Source organism: Zonotrichia leucophrys, chromosome 7, assembly GCF_028769735.1.
Source record: "Zonotrichia leucophrys gambelii isolate GWCS_2022_RI chromosome 7, RI_Zleu_2.0, whole genome shotgun sequence".
NCBI classification, from domain to species: Eukaryota; Metazoa; Chordata; class Aves; order Passeriformes; family Passerellidae; genus Zonotrichia; species Zonotrichia leucophrys.
Window position 1 is genome coordinate 30,182,038 of NC_088177.1, and position 17,422 is coordinate 30,199,459.

At 47.7% G+C, this 17,422-nt stretch overlaps 2 protein-coding genes across 3 annotated transcripts in view; one reads left to right on the forward strand and one right to left on the reverse strand.

Annotated features, from left to right (window-relative positions):
• Positions 1-26: 26 nt before the first annotated feature.
• CNOT9 (CCR4-NOT transcription complex subunit 9) lies at positions 27-12,762 on the reverse strand. Its single transcript, XM_064718585.1, has 8 exons — positions 12,626-12,762; positions 7,520-7,699; positions 7,028-7,143; positions 5,469-5,578; positions 4,759-4,868; positions 4,216-4,314; positions 2,308-2,399; positions 27-1,657 (listed from the first exon to the last, which is right to left on the reverse strand). The coding sequence occupies exons 1-8, from the start codon at positions 12,647-12,649 to the stop codon at positions 1,489-1,491; spliced, it is 900 nt and encodes a 299-aa protein (XP_064574655.1). The 5' UTR covers positions 12,650-12,762; the 3' UTR covers positions 27-1,488.
• Positions 12,763-12,847: 85 nt separating this feature from the next.
• USP37 (ubiquitin specific peptidase 37) overlaps positions 12,848-17,422 on the forward strand; it is a 34,723-nt gene continuing 30,148 nt past the window's right edge. The window contains exons 1-3 of one of the 2 annotated variants that reach the window (XM_064718395.1): positions 12,848-12,973; positions 13,791-14,000; positions 16,827-16,998. In XM_064718395.1, coding sequence (XP_064574465.1) covers positions 13,845-14,000; positions 16,827-16,998 — 328 coding nt within the window. In that variant the 5' untranslated portion in view covers positions 12,848-12,973; positions 13,791-13,844. Of the gene's footprint in view, positions 12,974-13,250; positions 13,401-13,790; positions 14,001-16,826; positions 16,999-17,422 lie in introns of those variants that run through there. The other variant, XM_064718396.1, reaches the window with a different exon arrangement.

The following is a 17,422-nucleotide window of genomic DNA, read 5'->3' on the forward strand; positions in this document are numbered from 1 at the left end:
TGAGAGACCAGACCAGGACCAATCTGTGCTGGCTGGGGTTTTATTATTTATTAATTGGAATTTTTAAAAAAAACAATCAACCAAACAGAAGCATTTTCACACCCTGGCAAGGTCAGGGTGAAAAGGAGGGAAAAGGCAATGGTTATAAAACAGGAACCCGAGGGCAAGGAAGAGGCTGTGCTCTGCCCTTGTTATGCAAGGCTGTGAGAGGAGGGAAGGGAAATGATGGGATTTAAGACACTGTTGGCACACACTGCAGATGATCAGCAAAATGGGCTACTCGAAGAGGGGGGAGAAATTAAGTAGCTGCCCAGGCTTGCCTGCAGCCAAGAGCAGGCTTTGCTGCCGCAGAGCCTGGGAGCTCCTCCACTGCTTCCGAGAGCTCGCTGCGGCTGCATTGGCCCCTCGGCACAGGGGCGGCAGGTAAGTGGCTGCTGGTCCAGGTTAATTGCAGTGGGGCCGTGGCGGATGCCAAGGCAGGTTTCAAAGCTGAAATGGATGCACCTGGCTGGCAGAGGGAGCGGGAGGAGGGGGGAAGGGAGGGGACAGGACTGAGAGGCGCCTGGCGGGCAGCAGTGGGAGCAGAAGGCAGCATACCTGGAGCCTGCAGGCAGCAGGAGATCAGTCGGTGGCCTGGCCACCACCTCAAGGCAGGTGCCCGCACACTGAGCTCCATGTGATAAGCCAGCCAGCAGCCTTCCCAGGTCTAGATGAGAGGCCAGCACACATCAGCCTCGGGCCGCTGGTCAGCTGTGGGAGTGAACTATTTACAGCACAGGAGGCACAATCCTGCTGTCTTCTCCTTCCCCAGAGCTCTGTGAAGCAACCTTATGACACATGGGTTCATTGCAAGTAATCCACCCCTCCTCCTGGGGCAAGCACCGCAGTGGCCTGGCTGCAGCCACTCCCTGCACGCCAAAGGAAAGAAAGAGAGAAGCTCACTGTGCCAGATGTGGATGCAGAGCCAGAAGCAAGGATGTGCTGGCAGGGAAAAAAGCTGTCCCTGGACTACCTGCAGCTGAGTAGCAGTGTAAGGAGGGGATAAAACAACTGGATCAGCCTTTATTCAGTTCACTCATCTAAACAGACATGTAAACAAGAACTGACAAGGAACTGGAGGGACGTGGTGCACATACCTGCTGTTGTGCACCACTTGGGCAGAGGCTGAGTTTGCTGGAAGAGTGGACATCTGCACTACCCCCTGCCTGGAGGTGGGGGGAAGAGATGCCACCCAAGCCTCCCGGAGAGACTGGGATCTACACAGATTGTTTTTATTGATTTTTTTGAAGCTGCAGTATCAGCATTTGCTGGTGTTGGGATCCCCGGAGGCTTGCTGCACTGCTACAGAGCAGCCCTTTGGCTGGGTGGGATGGTCCGACAGGCCAGCAGCCAGCTGGCGTGCCCAGTTTGTTGCAGAAGAGGTCACCTGTTCCTGGTTCTTTGTAAACCTGAGCTGTTTCTTCCCCAGTGCCCCACCTCCCCCAGCAGTCATTGCGGAGGAAGAGGGATGCCCCGTGGGTCAGTGACTTGACCCTCCTGCAGGTTCTTGACGAGCTGAGCCAGCCAGCGCTTTGTGGTGGTGTCATCCTTCAGGACCTGGGCAAAGGTGGTGTCCTTCAGCTGGTCAGGAAGGCACTGCCTGAGAGCTTCACGTGCCCTACATCAAGAGACAAGAAACGGGGCCCAACAAATAAACTCACAGGGGCAAGAGGGGAGCAAACCCCACTGGGGACACAGCATTCCCTTGCCTGGAGGTCTCCCTGCTAGAGCCAGCCAAGGAAAGCACTGAGCAGCAGCACTGCAGCAGATGGCACTCAGCCAGCCAGCACAGCTCCCACCCCTGACACTAAACCCCACCAAGCAGCCCCAGCACCCCCACATCCAGCAATGCTAGGAGAGACTGAGGCAACAAATACACTCCCAGAAGCTTTGGGCAGAGCTACTGGTCAGCAGGAGATCAGTTTGTATTCTCTCAACTGAATTTCATCTGCTGCTAACAGCCTGTCTTGATGCGGAAGAGGCAGAGCATAGTGTACCTTCCACCTCAGGCCCTCCTTTGTATCTTGTTCAAGCTACATGAGCTCAGGCAGTAGTAACCTGCACAGCTGGAATTTACACAATCCCCCAACAGTCACTGTTGTTCCCACGCACCATAAAAGCTCCTGTGACTAGCAAGAAAAAAATCATAGCAAAACCCCACCCATCTTCCATACTAAGCTGACAGGTAGGGCACTGTGGGGAAGAACGGAAGAGCTGTGCTTCCAAGGGCACAGGAGAAGCCCTTGCCCAAACTCCTAAAATGTTTACCTGGGGTTATCGGAAAGGCGAAGGTAGCAGCGGACGACGTGTTTCAGCAGCCGTGCCGATGGCTCCTTGGAGAGCTGCAGGACCATTTTACCCTGTTTGACAGAGGCCAGTGCCACCAGTTAAAGTCTTTAAAAGAACAGCTCCACAATCAACAGAGACGAGGAAAAATCATTAGATCACTTAGTCTGGCTTCCTGAGCAGCACAGCCCATTACCTTTTATCTAGATACCCCTGCAGGGAGCCTGGTGCTGCTTGCCAAGATGCCTTTGAGAATAGCAGCTTGCCATGACTTGGAAAGGGTTCTACCAGCACCTCGAGGAAAGCTCACCTCATTTCTGTTTAATTTTTACCTTCTAGGATAACTTAGCAACTCTTTGTGAGATTAAAGAGACCCTGGGGTTTCCCCCTCATTGAAGACAGACACATTCCAAACAGTTTGATAAGCTCAGGCTGAGTGACACCATGAGGTCTGGTCCCAAGCTCTGCAACATCCCCTGTTCTCATACACATTCCCTTCATTTCAAATTTCAACATCCTTTTAAGACAACAGCAGTACCCTGGAAAGCCAGGCCATAGGACTAGGCTTACCCACACTTGTAGTAAGATCCTTATCTGGTCTTAGCCTGCTTTCAAGCAGTGTATTTTTTCTTTCTGCTATATGCCTCATGAAGCTGTTCCAGGGAAGCAAGGCATAGACAGATCTTCCAGCCCAGTCTCTGTTTCTCACACTATGTAGGACTTTGCACATGGCTGCACCTTGAACATGCCCAGCTGAGCAAACAATGTGGATGCCTTCAGACACCTGCTCTGAAGAATTTAACAGACTGCAGGCTTGTATTTAGGAGTCAATCACATCTGTGCAACAAGTTGGTTTTTTTTCCTGTAAACTACATTTTCCCCATTAGCCAAACTCACCTGCATTTGGATCTCCTGGCCATCAGCAATTAGCAGGTCCCCCCTCATCTGCCCTTTTGCAAGCTTCCTGTTCTTAGCAATTCACCAATTATTTTTTCAAAATAAATAACCACAAGCTCCTCAGAGAGCTCCTGGATGGAAAATACTAACTTGCTCTTTTAAAAGCATATAATACTTGTGTGACATCTTACTCTGTTATCAGCAGACATGGAAGCATCATCACCCTCATTAGATAGGAATACACTACCCTGATTTTTGAAATAGACAATGAAAAAGTCTGCTACATTTTCATCTTTCTCTCTTGCACTATGGAATATTGATCTTGCCCAGGGCTTCACCTAATGGTGGGACTACACAGGCGAACACAGGTTTACACAGCCACATCCTTCTGTGTTCAAGGAAGAATTCATGTCTGAAACCCCTTGGCCAAAGACAGTGTGGGTGCAAAAAGTTTCCATGGGTTCAAGGGGTGGATAGGACAAACACTGGGGGTTACTACATAGAAACCCCACAAGTGGCCCCAGAAATCCAAAGCTGGAAGTAGCTGGTAGCTATGAAGTTAGGAAGACAAGTATGATAGATACTTGCCCTGCTCTTTCAACATGTTGTGAGAGACAGGGATGGGACACAGATCCATGATCCGAACTGTGTGATCATTCTTACATAAAAAATCAATTCACATCCTACCTACAAATGGAAACACCCACAACTCTGGAAAATCTTTTTCTTCTCTGAAGAGGTTTACCTGTTTTTATCTTGGGGACTTAGTATATCACAACTAATATGTGTTCTCTTGACATGCAAACCAGAAGTATACCAAGGAAACATGGAAGCAGAGCTACAGTGCCACAAGCAATTAGCCCAAGAAAGATTTGCCTCCCTCATCCTGTGCTCCAGCCAGACAGCAGTAAAGTAGTTGCTGAAGAGGCTTGCTGCTGTAGCATAATTTTTTTCTTTTTTAAATATAAACACTTTAAAAACAAATAATCTTACCAGTATCATGGCAACGTGGGAAAACCGCTCATAAGTCTGACAGATATATGCCAGCCCTGTGTCATCCAGGAGGATTTTCTGAAGAATAAACGTAGCAACCTAGAATGGAGAGAAAGCAGGAAACAAAGCATATAAACAACTTATCTACCCTGAAAAGGGACACCCTTTGTGTGGTGCTCTTTTCAAGTCAGCCCCAGAACTGAAAAGTCTTCCAGCAGGCAACAAGTGCTTTACTCAGTGAAAGTTAGAAGCCAAAATGAAATGCAGGACAGTACACAATCTCTGGCATCTCTGGCTAAAGGAAAGAGATGAACACAAAGCAAAGTGTACAAGATGACTGGATTCAGGTTGCATACGAGGCTAGCTACTGCCAGGCCATTCAGGCAGCCTCAGGTCTTGGTAAGTTTGGTTTTTGAGGAGGTAAAAACTCCACCCAGACTTGTCCCAGCATTTCCAGGAGCAGAGAAGCTCTGCAGGGCACTGGCTGCCTGGTCAGTAGGAGATGAACAACAAAGTATCTTTATGGAAACAAAAAAATGGTACCGTTTTGGAGAGCTCACTGCCAGACTCCATAATACGTAAGCAGAGGGGGATAATTTCTGTTGTCAATAAGAAATTTATAACTTCTTGCTCATCCGTTTTCACCAAGGCCCCTTGAAGTAAAAACAAAATCCAAAATCAGTAAACGATTAACTGCTTTCACCTTTCAAGGAGGGCCTGTGCTCTGCCCTTCCCAGAAACCATTCAGTCTGAATGTCAGGCAGAGAACTGTCATCGTAGACTTAATCCATTTTAAGACATTTTAAGATTCTTTATGCATTGAGAGAAAAATTATTTGGGCAGAAAGAAGAAAGTAAAAAAAAAAAAACAGGATAAGAGGAAGACAGGGAAAATACACCCAAGTCAATCAATGACAGAAAACCAGAGAAAGCCCAGCCTGCACCCACCCATCTCAGTGCCTAGCTGGGAGGGCTGAGGGTGAAGGTACAAGAAGTCTCCAGGTACTTGTATTCAAAGAAACATTTTTTTGGCAATGCGTTTAGACTTCGGTGGGTTTTTTATAAGTGAAAAGGAAGAGGAGTCTGCCTTCACAACAGAAAAGGAGCAGCTCCTTCTCTTACTGCTACAGGAGACTTGTAAAATCCCAATCACAAGAGACCTCTGACTTTGGCCATGCAGGTCTCTATGCCCACAGCACGAGGAGCTCTAACTCAGTAGGAGATGAGCGCTCCAGTGTCCGTCTGGCTGCTCACCAATGACTCCGAGGCTTGTGAGCCGCAGGTATTCAAACGGACGGGTCTTGCTGACCGTGTGCAGGAAGGGGTACAGGAAGAGAGGAATATGAGCTGCCAGAAAAGCTGATCTGCAGGAAAGACAGAGAACACACCATGTGAACAACAAGGGAAACAAAGTGAGCACACAATCTGGCATTACCACGCAGAGCCTCAGACTATTCCTGGTGGACCCCATTGCTACTGCTCCTCAAAAGTGGGTAACAATTCTCTGATGGGAAGGCACGAAGCAAATCCTGCACTGGGCACAGCACAAAACCTAACACCTGACCTGTCCATTACCTGCATTCCTGCCTCAGCTGACCAGGAACTGAGAACACCCTGTTGTTTTTATTACCTCCTCCTGCCACCCAGACCCTCTGTTTTGTACATTCACTGCTGCATTTCACCCTGCAGGCTCCCAATGGCAAGGACTGTCAGCCACAATGCCTGTGAAAAGTACCTCTCAGAAACAGACTGGCTGAGCTTTAGGCATCACCAGGGTTTAAATGTGCACCAACACCTTTCCCCAAGAGTCCTCACACTGCCATCTGGCAATAGTGAAAAATAAAAATTGCAGGTACAATGCTGGAGATTGCTCTGCTAACAGAGGGAAGCTCTCTTGCACAATCATACAAAATACTTGTTCCATTTTCAGTTTTCAAACTTTACATGTAAAGGTGAGTCATATAAAACTACCCCATTTCTCTGGATATCATCTCATGGAGGGGCTGCTGTTTAACACTGCTTTGCAGCAGCTCAAAACCAACTATGCTGCTGCTCAGCAGTAACAGAAGCATGAGATTGTGGATCTCTGGGTAGTTTCCTCCAGAGTTCTAGCTACTGAATTTGGCTGAACCAACATCATATTTTTCCCTACTGACATGGACTAGGCACAGACTGAGAAAACATGAAGTCAGACACTGGCTGAGGACTCCAAAAATGGCTCTGCTATTGCTCCCTTGCCTCACACTTGCCTGAGGAAGACAGTCCTGTTCATTCCACCCTTTCAACAGCTGGTCTAAAAAACTGTAAGCTGAAATTTAGGGAGTTCTTTTTTGACTTCACAGAATATTCTGAGTTGGAAGAAACCCACAAGGATCATGGAGTCCAGTTCTTAAGAGAAGAGCCCATATGGGGATAGAACCCACAACCTTGGCATTATTGATGCTGTGCTCTAACCAAGCTCCTTGCCTAAATAATTGTAAGCTCAAGAATCCTTGCAGACAGCACTGAACACAAAGGTACCCTTAGCTCTGGCTGACCTCCCAGAAGCTCCCACAACCCAATGTTCTGAGAATTTACAAGATCTCAGGATGATCCAGGGAATGCAATGCATTTAGGACCATAAAGCTGTCACCGTGATAATCCATGCAAACAAGTAAAAGCAGCAGGCAGCTGCCTATCTATCAGCTCTGTTGTCTGTTTCACTTCTCTCAGATAAAAAAAAAGAAAGGAGCTAAAATGCTTCTAAAGCCAAACACTTGGGCTGAGGTGTCAACATCAACCTCAGAAAACCCACACAACTTGGAAACACTTACCTTGTTTCAGGGTGTGATGCAACACACTGTAGTAGAGCTAAAGCATTGCAGACTCTGTTGGACTGATGGGCTGTCAAAGTCGGAGGGTTGATTGATGGATAAATATTTACAATTTCCTAAAAATTAACAGAGAGTGGAAAGTTAAAGGAGAAAATATCAGTAAGCTACACCAAAGCACTTGCCTGGCAAGGAAGTGCAGTGACAGCAGATAAGAGTCTGCTTTCACCAAGTTACTTTCAAGTTACATGGCAGCTACCATGCTGCCCAGGCAAGGGCAGAGCTGGGTCAGAGGCAATTTGACATGGAGTCACAGGAGTGCATGCAAACCTTCATCTGCTCCCCCCACCACATGATCCAACAAAGATCATACTCCCAAGCAATGGCAATAAGGGCTCCCACCAGTTCCTCCCCAGATCCACCTGATGGATGCACAAGCCCTGCAACATGTTGATGCTGCAGCACAGAATAAAAGGCACAGCCCGCCTGACGCACCTGAAGGAGTGCAGCGATGGTGCCAAACGAGTGCCACAGCATCGGGGCCAGGTCAGGCACGGACTCGCGCTTCTTGCTCAGCTCCAGCAGTGCATTCTCCCGTGTCTCAGGGCTGGACAGCTCATTGATCCATTGGTAGATCTTCTCACGGTCAACCTGAGCCAGTGCTGTTGGCACAGGCTGGGAGGAAACAGGAAAGCTTCAGCCCAAACATTTTATCCATTTATTTTTGTGTCACCCAAACCGTTGCCACAATCTGACAGAAAAAGAAACTCCTGACTGAGAGGGTGGGACCTACAGCTCTATTAAGATGTTCTGGACATGGATCCATCCCTTCCTTACATAAGTGTTAGTATTTCACCTATTTGAAATTCTAAGCTTTATTTCCTGGCCTGACTTGTTAAGACAGTCTCTCTTAATCCCCTTGTCAAGCAGTACCTTTGTAACTTCATTCAGCATGAGAGCCAAGCTGCTGCCCATGTGTGCCAGCAGAGCTCCTGGGGAGCAACACACACTTCAGCCAGCTATCATGGGCTCCACCTGCATTTAGCATGCATTTATTTCATACTTCAAGTGCAAGATTCACAGATTCAGAGTAAGGCAGAGGTTACCTTTTTCTCTCCACAAACACCCATGACATTGGAAGCTGCAATGAGATTCACCCAATGCACACGAGAAAAATACTCACATGAACAGCAGAAAAATGTTCACTACTTCACCACCAGCATGACACCAGCCACAGCCAGTAAGAGCTGCTGTTACCAATGGCTTGTATTGATACCAGCTCCATTATTCACATGCATGGAGCTAAAAGGGAATTTTTCAAGAATGACTTTGTGCAAGATCTCAGGATGACTTGATTCCTATACAAAATAAGTCCAGAGCAGAGTAGATCTGTATTCCTGGCCAAGACACATTTTCTACTACTCAGGGGAAATCCAAATTTTGCTTCTGCTTCTCTTGTAACATCAGTGAAAGAAAAGCATCAAGATCAACAAGTTCTCAACACAAAAAAATGAGGAAGAAGAGGGAAAAGAGGGACTATATCATAATTTCTGTGGAGAAGACAAGGCACAAGTCTTTCACTGAAACTTTGTCTCCTGCCTCTGCTAGCACAGGCAGCACTTGGTGCAAACAAATGCTCTGCAGGTTTCCTAAGGAGATAGTTTGGCGACTCAGATACAAAATTTTGAAGGAGACAAAAACCATCAAAAAGCCTCCTGTGTGAGCACTTCCAAAAGCCAAGTCAGAACCTTTTCAAACACTGCTGCAGTGGTTATTACTGAAGCCAAGCACAGCCCTGTTGGCACCTGCTGCTCCTGAGCCAGCCCAACCAGCATGCAACCAGCTCTGCATCCCGCTGTGCAGTGATCCCAGCTGGGAACAGGACTGTATTTCTTCATTTTGTAACCCCAACTGAAACTCTTCTTGTGCTCCCCACAACAGATGCAAGCAAGGCTCATAGCACACTGACAGCAACGCTGTCACCAAGCTGCTCACCACTGAGACACACAGAATACAGGAACTGAAAGTGGCTGCAGCCAAACCTGAAGCCACATGGCAGAGGCAGTCCCAGCAGGCATGCAGGAGGGATGGAGAGAGACTTCTCAACCATTGTCAGACACCAACAGCTTTCTTTCTCTGTGTCTGCAAAGGTTTCCCCCCTCTGTTTATCCCCATTTAATTTCCATAGTAACATCCAAAGAGATTATTCCCCAGCTGTGGGATTTCTCTCTCCTCCAGCCAGCTCTGTTGCATTATTTAACTTAAATGTTCACACATAAGCCAATGTGGTGTTATCGTTCCCTGTACTCTTGGGCTCAAATACTTTTTTAGCTGTTCATATATCCTCCTGTCCTTTTTTCTCACTGTCATGGTTTAGAGATGGTAATCTCATTTAGTGTTCCCACTGAAACCACTCCAAACCAACACCACTCCCTCCTTCCCCTCCTAGTCCCCCAACTCCAAGATGGAAAGGGGAATTGGAGGCACAAAAGGTAAACATCACAGGTTGAGATAGCAACAATTTACTGGGAACAGCAATGAGATAAGAAATCTAACTATTATTAGTGACTAATATTAGGGTACAAGAAAAGAAAAGTTATTGCTCACCCCACAGAATCCCCCTACAATACCCAACTGCTTCCTGGGCCACACTGGCCCAAACTCAAATCAAGTCCTTCCTCCCTCTCTGAAAAATGATGTGAGGTGGTACAGAATAATCTCTGTGCCTGGCTATGCAAAAATTAACTCTGTTCTGGCCAGAACCAGGACAGTCACCTACTAAATTTGTAATTTTTTTCCCCCAAAACCTCAAACTAAATTAGTGATCCTGCCAAGTTTCTTGTGCCCCTACAGCTGAGGGCGCAATTGCAATGCTAGCTTCTACACTGAAGCTCAAAAAGAGAGGGAGAATGAACAGAGCTCATTTGTTTTTATGTGGGATGGTGGGTTGACAAGCAGTGTAGCAATAATGTTGTTATAATTGTGTTATCTAAAGCTTCCATCTATTTTTCTAGACTCACTGGAAGTTTCAGTTCCTGTAAGCTTAAATACATCGACCCCTTAAAAGCACAATCATGTGCCTGTGATCCCTAGAGAACACTAAGTAGATTTTCCACACAATTAGGTTTATGATGTCCAATATCTGCCTTAGCCAGAACAAACTGCTTTTCATAGGCTCTACAGTTGCTCCTTTTGTTTTAGTTTATATGGAAATACATGTTTTTTTTTCCTAATTCCCTATTTCATTATTGTTTCTTCTTCTCCCTCTAAGACCCAAAATTCTGGGGAACCCTGAGGGCCACACAAATCCTGCAAGCCCCAGGACAGAACCCCACCAGGCAGACTTTCCTTTGCACATAGGGAAAGCAACACTTTTCAACGGTATTAGGTCAGGAAAAATCTTGTAACACCTTTTCTCCTTCTTGGAGAAAAGACATCTCTAACACACAACAAATTGATTTAGGCAAAAGGCTTTCTCTTCCTGATTGAGCAGTTGCTGCTAGGCACACTGGCAGAAGTCCTGGTCAGCCAAAGCCAGACATTGACTAGCTGGATAACATGTGCTTTTTAAACTATTTTGATAGCCCATTGGTTCAGAAACACCAAAAATGAGCTTTGAACTTCCACAGCAATGATGTAGCTGATTCCAGTAGAGCTTTCAATGCCTACAGCCAATCACAGGAACACTCAGTGGTTTCAGTGTGTCCTCAGCACTCTGTGATGCCTTCAGGGCAGACACCCAAGTGTCAGCTCTGCCACCAACATCACTGCATGAAGATCACTGCTCCAGCTCACCACAGCTTTACCCCAGCAGTGTTCACAACACCCAAAGGGACTCCTGAGCCAATTCCTGACCTTTCCAAGAGGTGACTTTATTTACCACAGGTCCTGAGCACATCTCCAGAGCCAAACACCCTTCCCTGTCACCTCCAGTCTAAGCTCACTGACTGTGGTAGGAAACATTTCAATACAGAACTACCAGCTAGCATAAACTACACATAAATTAAATATATCTTCAAGGGAATCCTAAAATAAAGTTGATCTTTATTCTGAAATAAATTTTTTGGTTAAAATTGTCTTTAAAAAGGAGAGGTAACTAGAACATAGAGGATTAATGGGAGATACACATAATGGGAGTCCTTCATGCATTTCAAGAAACATTTAGGAATTACAGTGCTATAAAAATGTAAATGCTGATTAAGAGTGTTTACCTGATCTGGCACACCCTTCCATGCTCTGGAGAACAGTATTTCAAATCAGAAGTATTTGACAGCACTCCAAGAACCAGTTAAAGTCACAAGCATTTAAACAAAGAGGAGACACTTAAAAAGTTCTCTAACTCCTTTTCATCAAAACTTTACTTACTCATTAGTTCAGTAGTCCAACCAGACCCCTGATTTAAGTTCATCTGAAACAGCCCTAACTGCTGCTTTTGCAATACACCTCCCACACTCAGTACACACGAGACTCAATCAGCTCTAGGCAGTCTTACACATGCCATGAACGAGCATTTGGAGGAGAGAAAACCAAAACACAAACCCAGTCACATGGCAGATACACAGCAATAACCACATCCTTCAAACTCAGCTTCCATTTCTGAACCCACCCAGGCCAGGGCACCGTTCCACTGCTGCCAGCCTGAACCCCAGGCACCAAATCCAATCCTGGCAGCTCCCTGAGGGGGATGAGGGCAAGCACCAGCCATGGCCGGTCCTGCACCGCAGTGGGGCAAAAGGGAAGCAGGAACAGGCAGCACCTGCTGCCCCGAGGGGCTCTTCACTGTCTACTCTTTCCCTGTGCTGTCAAGGCCAGCAGTACAACAGCTCCCAGAGGGCAGAGGTGGCTGGGCACGCAGGAGGTGTCACAGATAAGTGTTTTAAGGTCACTTAAAGAAGATCCACTCTGAACCTTTTGCCTCAGCAGGAAGGTCTTTCTTATCCCTTCTTATCCAACCCTTTCCTATCCTTATCCTTTTCTTCCCTGCTCTTCCCGCTCCATACACTCTGTGGATAATTTTTTGCATTTATTTTGGTTGTAGATTAATTAATTCTAGACTTTTGTTTGCTTTTCCTCTATGTGCTTTTGAAAAAACAGAGCAAACCTTATCAACAAAATTTATCATGCTTCTGCTTTTGTATTAAACCTACTTTTGCCGATAGCTTTTCTAGCGGTTCTTTAAGGAATCTTAAAACACTGACTGGCTACAGGAGGCATGCAGGCGCAGGGAGGGAGCAGGGCAGGCAGGGGGAAGGAGGGGAAGAGGGAGCAGGGCAGGCAGGGGGAAGGAGGGGAAGCCCTGCGTGAGGCAGCCGCGGCAGAGCCGGCTCGCCCAGCAGGGAAACCCTCCAGGCCCCGGACAGGTGCCGCCGCAGCAGAGCCCGCACCGCCGGCACGGAGCGGCCGGAGTGCGGCAGCGGCCAAACGGACCCCGCCGGTGATGCCGAGGGGACGGAGCTCACCGGGGCTCCGCCACCCCGCGGCCTCAACTTCCCCCCGCAACCACAAGCGGCCGCGCTCCCGCTCCCCGCACGCCCGCGCAACGGGGCCCATTCCCAGCTCCGTCCCTTCGGCGCCCAGCGGGGCGCGGAGCCTGGCGCTCACCGCGGCCGTGGCCAGGCTGTGCATGGTCGGAGGGTGGGAAGCGGAGCCGCCGCCTCAGGCCGCCGCCGTCACCGCCATGGGCTCGGCGCTCGCCGCCGCGACCTCTCACCCGCGCGCGGGGCACGCCGGGACGGGGCCGGGCGGGGCCTCTGCGGCGCCGGCGCCTGCGCGCGGAGCGGGCGCGCGCGGGGCGCGCCGGGAAGGCGCTGCCGCGCTGACGTGAGCGGGCGCGCGTTGCGCGCCGTCTCGCGCTGCTGTGGCCGGTTCCCGCCATCCGCCCCCTGCCCCCGCCCCCCCCGGGCCTCGCCCCGGGCCCCGCGGGACGCGCCGGAACGCGCCGGAACGCAGGTACCGGGGATCGCCGCCACCGACTCCTACCCGCTCCCGCCGGCCGCGTGCCCCTCCCGCCGCGCGGCGACCGCCCGTCCTCAGAGCGGCCCGGCCCGGGGCGGGCGGCGCTCCCGTGCTCACCGCGTCCCTGAACGGGTGAACGGCGGGAGCGCAGCGGGGCCGGGCCCGGGAAGAGCCGGGACCACCGCCAGGCCCGGCCGGGAGCGGCGGCGCTGAGCGCGGGATGCCTGGGGGAACCTCCCCGGCAGCGCCTCCCGGGCTGCGCGCCGGGGCCGCTCCATTCATTCCTTCTGCTTTTACCGGGAGAACGGCTCGCCCCGCTTCCCGCAACGCTCGGGCTGTGGCTCTCGCCCCCGGGCCCGTGGCTGTCCCGGGCGGAGAGCAGCGGGGGAAGCCGGGGACACCCCCCTCCCGGCCCTGCCAGGTGACCGCGGGTCCCGCGCCGTCAGAACGAGCGCGTTTTCTTTCTTTGGAGACTTCCTCCAAAACTTTGTTTCCCATCTCATGCTGGCTTTCCTCGGGCACTTCTTTTCCCCCTTGCCTTAAATCCGTTGAAGTTAAGGGATTTTACGGACTTCTGTGTCTGGAATTGTGTTTGCTCACGTTTCAGCAGTAAGGAATCGGCGCACTGCTGTTCATACTGGGAGAGATTTTATTAATCGAAGTTTTCGTCACTGCTGCCCAGCTATTCCTTACTGTGTTTAAAAACAGTGAAACGGTTCTACCAAACTTCTGTGGAAAGTTCAAGCCATGCTTCCGTCTTCCTTTAGCCATTATCTGGCCTGCCAAGTTATACATTTCTCCTTTTTAACAGGTTTTTAAGGTGGAGCACGCTTACTGTCGTTAGCTCTTTTCTGTGAGAAAAAGCATGGCCCTGTTAAAGGTGCACGGACCTGTCCGGATGCGCAGCATGCAGACTGGGATTACAAAATGGAAAGAAGGGAGCTTTGAAATTGTGGAGAAGGACAACAAAGTGAATCTAGTAGTTCACTACAATGTTGGAGGAATTCCAACGACGTTTCAGGTATGCCAGACATTAAGGCTTTTGTTTTAACAGTGCATGGATTGTGCTCTCTTGTGAACAGCTGTCCTCTTCAAGGCTATTAAGTGTCCCGCAGACTTCCCTCTGTCACTGTTTCTTGTTCCTGGTTTCCTGAACACTAATCCCTTTGTATAACTCTCCAGTAAATTATTTACACGTATTGTTAAAGGATCTACCAAGGTTGGCATTGAGATGCCACTGAAAGGGAAGAGCAAAAGAACAGAGAAAAGTTACAGAAGTGTAGAGCATCGTGCCTCATGTTTTGGGTATTTGGAACCTGTAACCTTTCTCTTACTGGCACATTTGTGTTCTCTAGAGGAGAAGATCCTGTCCATTTTATACTAGCTATTTCCCCAGCTAAAGTATAATGATGTTAATACACCTGTGTAGCCTATTGTGAGACTTTGCTGAACATTACTTGTTACAGTTTTAGGTTTTAAATGAGATGCAGATTGCTGTTAAAGATTCTCTTGAAATATTCAGCCAAAATTTTTCTCATTCTATAGTTGTTTTCAAGTCACTCTTCCTAGATTTTCTGCAAAATGCCCCAGGTTAAAAGCAGAGTGCTTTCTCTATAAGAAACACATACCTGTTTTAGAAATACATAAATGACATGAAGACTTGGAGGAAAACAAATCCCAGTTTATTTAGCAACTTTGTAACAGCCTAAACTGATCTATATGTTGGCTTCTGCTTTTTCAAGCCACTTGTTGTTTTTTGTCAGTAATGTTCCCCAGTCTGCTCTTTGAGCCATTTAATTCTGTGTGCAGATGCTATGGAAAAAAGTTAATTCCTTTTTGAAAGGTTAGGTTTTTGCTGCCTTAATGTGCTGAAAAGTCTCAGCAAAGAGTCTGGTAGCTGGTATTGCCTGGAAATCAAGGCTGCCAGGAAATGGTTAGCTATGGATTGTTCCCACCTGTGTTACTGTAGACTTGGGAAGAGTCTCTGCCTTCTCATGTGTGCTGCTGTGGCTGCAGGTTTGCTTTAATCCACTGTTGGCCCTGAGGAGAGCAGTGTTGTCTTCCCCTGGTGCATTCCCTGGGTGCCTGTTCTCACCCACTCCCTTCTGCCTGGATGAGTGATGTGGTGTGACAGCAGCTCAGAGGGAGGCTCCACGGGGAGGATGAGCCTGCAGAACAGCTAACCATGGCCTAAAGGGGCAGGTTTTCTTCCCAGCCTCTCATGGCTGCTGTCTCTTGTCAGGTCTCTGTGAGCTCAGTGGAGGGTTTTCACAGAGATTTGGGGAAAGGACTGAGTGCAGGATCTAGCAGAGAGGGTGATAAGCCCCCGTGCAGCTGGGACTGCAGCAAAGGAAGAGAAGGAGGCTTGTGCTGGAGGGTAGGTTGTGTGAGACATCCCCAGGCTGTTGGCATGCCGCTTCAGGTGTGACAAATTCCTGATGATCTTGCTTCAGAAGTAGCATTCCCTGTTTTTTTGACAAGTTGCTCTGAGAGGACCATGAGTGATTTCCCTGCCTGTTTTTAGATTTCTGTAATGGAAGGTTTGGATGGATCCAGCATTATATTTCTTTCTACAGTGACTGGTGTGTCATCAAATTTCTTTTCTCAGATGGTGTCTTAGAGATGTTTCAGAGCTTTAACTAAGTTGTCCTAGATAGTATTAAGAGAAATACTTTGTTTCCCCACACCTGCCAAAACTTTGTGACACTGACTGGGTCATAACAGGTGTGTGAAGAGTATGGATGGAGTCTTCTGACAGCATTTTGAGTTGAAATGTGTTGTTTTGCTCGGAGATGGTGAGGTAATTGTAATCCCTTTGCACTGGACTCAGTTTTAAGAGAGCATGAAAAATTTGAAGCCTATTATTCTTAGGTATTTGAAAATATTTTTAGCTTATATTTACAAAAAATCCCAACAGCTCACAAAAAAAAAAAAAACCCAAAACCAACCCAAAATACAAGGATTGAGCACAAGGTGTTTCAAAAGTGTAATGTTCCCATTAAAACAAACCCTTAGTTTCTGATCGAGGTGGTTTTCCAGCCCCTCTTATAAGCTGCTGTTGTGTCTAGATTGATTTTCCAAGCAGCTGGAGATCTTAATGGAAAAAAAGAAATCTCGTTGGTGGACATGAAGTGTCTTTTGCTATCTCAGTCTTTTTGAGCTACCCTCAACCTGCAAGAGTAGCAGAACTTTCCCCCAACAGCCAGTTTTTGCAGGTGACTGACTTAGCATGAAGCACAAGTAACGTTATGATGTTACAAAATAGCAGTGGCATCATTAGGGAGCACCAAGTCTTATTAAAATTATCCTTGTGCTCAATCATAACCCTGAAAGTTTTGGCACCACTTAATTGTTACGATGTTGCTTACGGAGTAAGCATGTTTCTTACTGACTTACTCCCTCAGCAGTTTTTTTAAGTTATTTCAAATCTATCTTCTCTGAGAGCAAATTGTGAAGTGAGACATTTGTGTTTAATACTTGAAACTTTCCCCATCTTAAATTGTATTTTGCACTTGATGTGGAAGTTTTTATTAAATGGGTCTTCATAAAGTTGTTTTTCCTTTACATTTACAGATGTCACACTCAGTAGAAAAGCAAGTTTCAGAAAGCTTATCCAGGACTCTAGAGACTGTTGGGCAATAGTGATACTGTCCTTGCAGTCCTGTCAGATGCCAAGGTCACAGATTGTATTAATTGTATGAGGTTTAATGTTTCCTTGAAGTGGAGCAAGAAGTATTTTTCTGGGAGTTTCTCTTAGCCTGTCTATTTGAAGTATTTTGTTTGAATTTGTAAGTATTTTGACCTTTTAAAGTTGGATTTATGCTTATAGTCACTTTCTTGTTTTCAGTTAAGCCATAACATTAAGACTGTGACCTTACGACCAAATGGCAGAAAGCTGTGCTGCCTGATGCTAACACTAAAGGACACCAGCTTTCTGACAATTGATAAGGTACCTTTCAAAGATGCAAATGAAATGCGGATGTATTTGGATGCAGTCCACCAAGACAGGGTTCATACTGGTAAGTGCAGTTGTTGTAAATCATGTTGTAACCTTATGGAGAGCTGGTGTGTTTTCTTTTCCCCATCTTATCATGGTTTAAGCGTATCAAACAACAGCTAAGCCCCAAGCATCTGCTCGCTCAGTCTTCCCAGTGGGGTTGGGAAGACAATGAGAAAGTGAAAATGAGGAAACTTGTGGGTAGAGACAAAGGCAGTTTAGTGAGTAAAGCAAGAGCTGTGCACACAAGCAGAACAAATGAGGAATTCACTCACCACTCCCCGTGGGCAAGCAGGTGTTCAGCCATCTCCGAGAAAGCAGCACTCTGCCGTGCGTGATGGTGACTTGAGGAGACAAACACCATCACTGTGCCTCCCTTACTTCTTCCCCAGCTTTGTACCCTGAGCACGATGCTGCATGGTGTGGCATGTCCCTGTGGCCAGTTG